The sequence below is a fragment of the Charadrius vociferus genome, unplaced genomic scaffold, assembly GCF_000708025.1.
Source record: "Charadrius vociferus isolate BGI_N301 unplaced genomic scaffold, ASM70802v2 scaffold266, whole genome shotgun sequence".
Lineage (NCBI taxonomy): Eukaryota > Metazoa > Chordata > Aves > Charadriiformes > Charadriidae > Charadrius > Charadrius vociferus.
The window spans coordinates 2952231-2954021 of NW_009649114.1; the positions used below are offsets into that span (position 1 = coordinate 2952231).

The 1791-nt window shown below is 61.2% G+C and overlaps 2 protein-coding genes across 2 annotated transcripts in view; one reads left to right on the forward strand and one right to left on the reverse strand.

Annotated features, from left to right (window-relative positions):
• BAK1 (BCL2-antagonist/killer 1) overlaps positions 1-735 on the reverse strand; it is a 47033-nt gene extending 46298 nt beyond the window's left edge. Inside the window, exons 1-2 of the mRNA XM_009888310.1 lie at positions 697-735; positions 312-617 (exon numbers count right to left, since the gene is read on the reverse strand). Coding sequence (XP_009886612.1) covers positions 312-617; positions 697-735 — 345 coding nt within the window. The remainder of the gene's footprint in view (positions 1-311; positions 618-696) is intronic.
• A 55-nt stretch (positions 736-790) lies between these two features.
• Positions 791-1791, forward strand: part of ITPR3 (inositol 1,4,5-trisphosphate receptor, type 3) — a 36128-nt gene continuing 35127 nt past the window's right edge. The window contains exons 1-2 of the mRNA XM_009888311.1: positions 791-845; positions 1635-1759. Coding sequence (XP_009886613.1) covers positions 791-845; positions 1635-1759 — 180 coding nt within the window. The remainder of the gene's footprint in view (positions 846-1634; positions 1760-1791) is intronic.

The window sequence follows — 1791 nt, forward strand, 5'->3', positions numbered from 1 at the left end:
AGGCTCCACGTCCTGCAGGAACGTGTCCAACTCCTTCCCTGCTCTCATGGCCCATGGAAAAGGCATTAATTGCGTTTGGGCAGCCCCCAAACCCCCTTACGCTGCCGACCACGAGTGTTTGCAAAGCCAACATCAGCCCGGTCCAGCGAACGGTGCACCGGGCTTTTGCTGAAACCTCATGGGTTTGGGGGTGGTTTTTTTACAATCTTCTAGGTCTTTGCTAATTGTTTTTCAGCTTCCGCTGCCACCAAAAGCGTTAGAGAAATGGTTTTTCTCTCTTTATTTGAAACCGAAGGTTAATCTCTCCCAACCCCGGGGAGCTTCAGCGAGAGCTGGGAGCCGGTGGCGGGGGCAGTAGCGGCACTGGGTGTTGAGAGCACCGCGCCAGCCCGCGCCTCCGCTGCCGAGGACGCAGCAGCGCCGGGGTCCCCGGGGTCCCAATCCATCAGCGCCGAGGCCAAATTCCTCTCTGCCGAGCTATTGAAAGGAATTTTCCCCTCCTCCAGAGAGCGGCTGGGCTGGGGGAAGGAGGCTGGATCTGCCAGCGGGATATCTGTCGCTTTTGCCAACCCATTGCAGCGCAGCGTGTCCTGCTCCAGCAATGTTTTGGCTGTTTGCTTTGTTAGGAGGGGGGCACGTTGAGAGTCCCTTGGGGAGCGGAGGGGGCTGCACGGGCTCCGCTGTGCCCATCGCTACCGTGCCACAAGCCCCTGACTGGTTTTTGCCAGGCTGCATCTTCCCTCCTGTCCCGGGGACAGAGCTGCCCCCGCGATGGATGCTCCCTCCCGGAATGGCATCCCGGGTGCATTCCCGCACCCACTACCGCCTGAATTCAACCTCCGCAGGTGGGGACACGCTTCTCACTTCCTCACCCGGGACGGGAGCGTAGTTTCTCTCACTGCATCGCTTCCCAGGGACCGGGAGAAAGCGGGCGAGCGGGTACAGCCTGTCTCGCTGGAGCACCGAGTTCCCTTGAAAGCCTGGCGGGGCCCGTGCAGACGAGCTCCGGGTGGCCCCGGCGCCGCGAGCCCCTCGGGCAGTGCTCGTCCCTCCGCGTTTTTGGGGGCTGAGCAGAATCTCGTGCCGGGTTACGCTTCGCTGGTCTCCGTAGCTTTGAAAAGCAGCGTCCCATCTGCCCTGAAAGCGGTCCTCAGCACCCGCAGCCAAACATGCAGAATTTTTGCTCAACACTGGGAAAACAAAGAGGTGGGCAGGGAGGAGACACACAGCCCTTCGCATCTGATGGGCACAGCCAGCACCTCTGATCAGATAATAATTAATAACTGGTTTTGGGGGGGGGTGGCCCTACCACCTCCATCTGCAGCAGCTCCACCCTCCGTGTCCCGGTGGGGTGAGCTCCCAGCCGGAGAAGGAGAACCATCGCATGAAAGTTGAACTCATCGCATTTTTGCCAGATTAACAGTGAAATAACACCGTAGCCAGTGCAGCGTGCCGGGGGTGGGGGTGGTGGATTCGGCTCGGCCGGGAGCTGGGCAAGGCAGGATTCCCTCTGGCAGGACGCGGGTGTCACAGCCTCCCGCACGGGTGGCTGAGCAAAGGCCCCGGCAGCGCGGCTGACACGGAGCACCACGCTTCTTCGCTGCCGATTTGCATCTGCTGCCGTTTGCCCCAAGGGATGGGGATGAAAAACCGCCACGTGAAAGAAATGGCGGGTGGTGGGGAGCAAGGGGCGACACGTTCGGAGCAAGCACCCGAGAGCGGCTGCGTGCTCCGCGAGCCGAGCGGTGTCGTGCGAAATGTTTGTAGGGCGCCAGTGGGGGGGGAACAGGA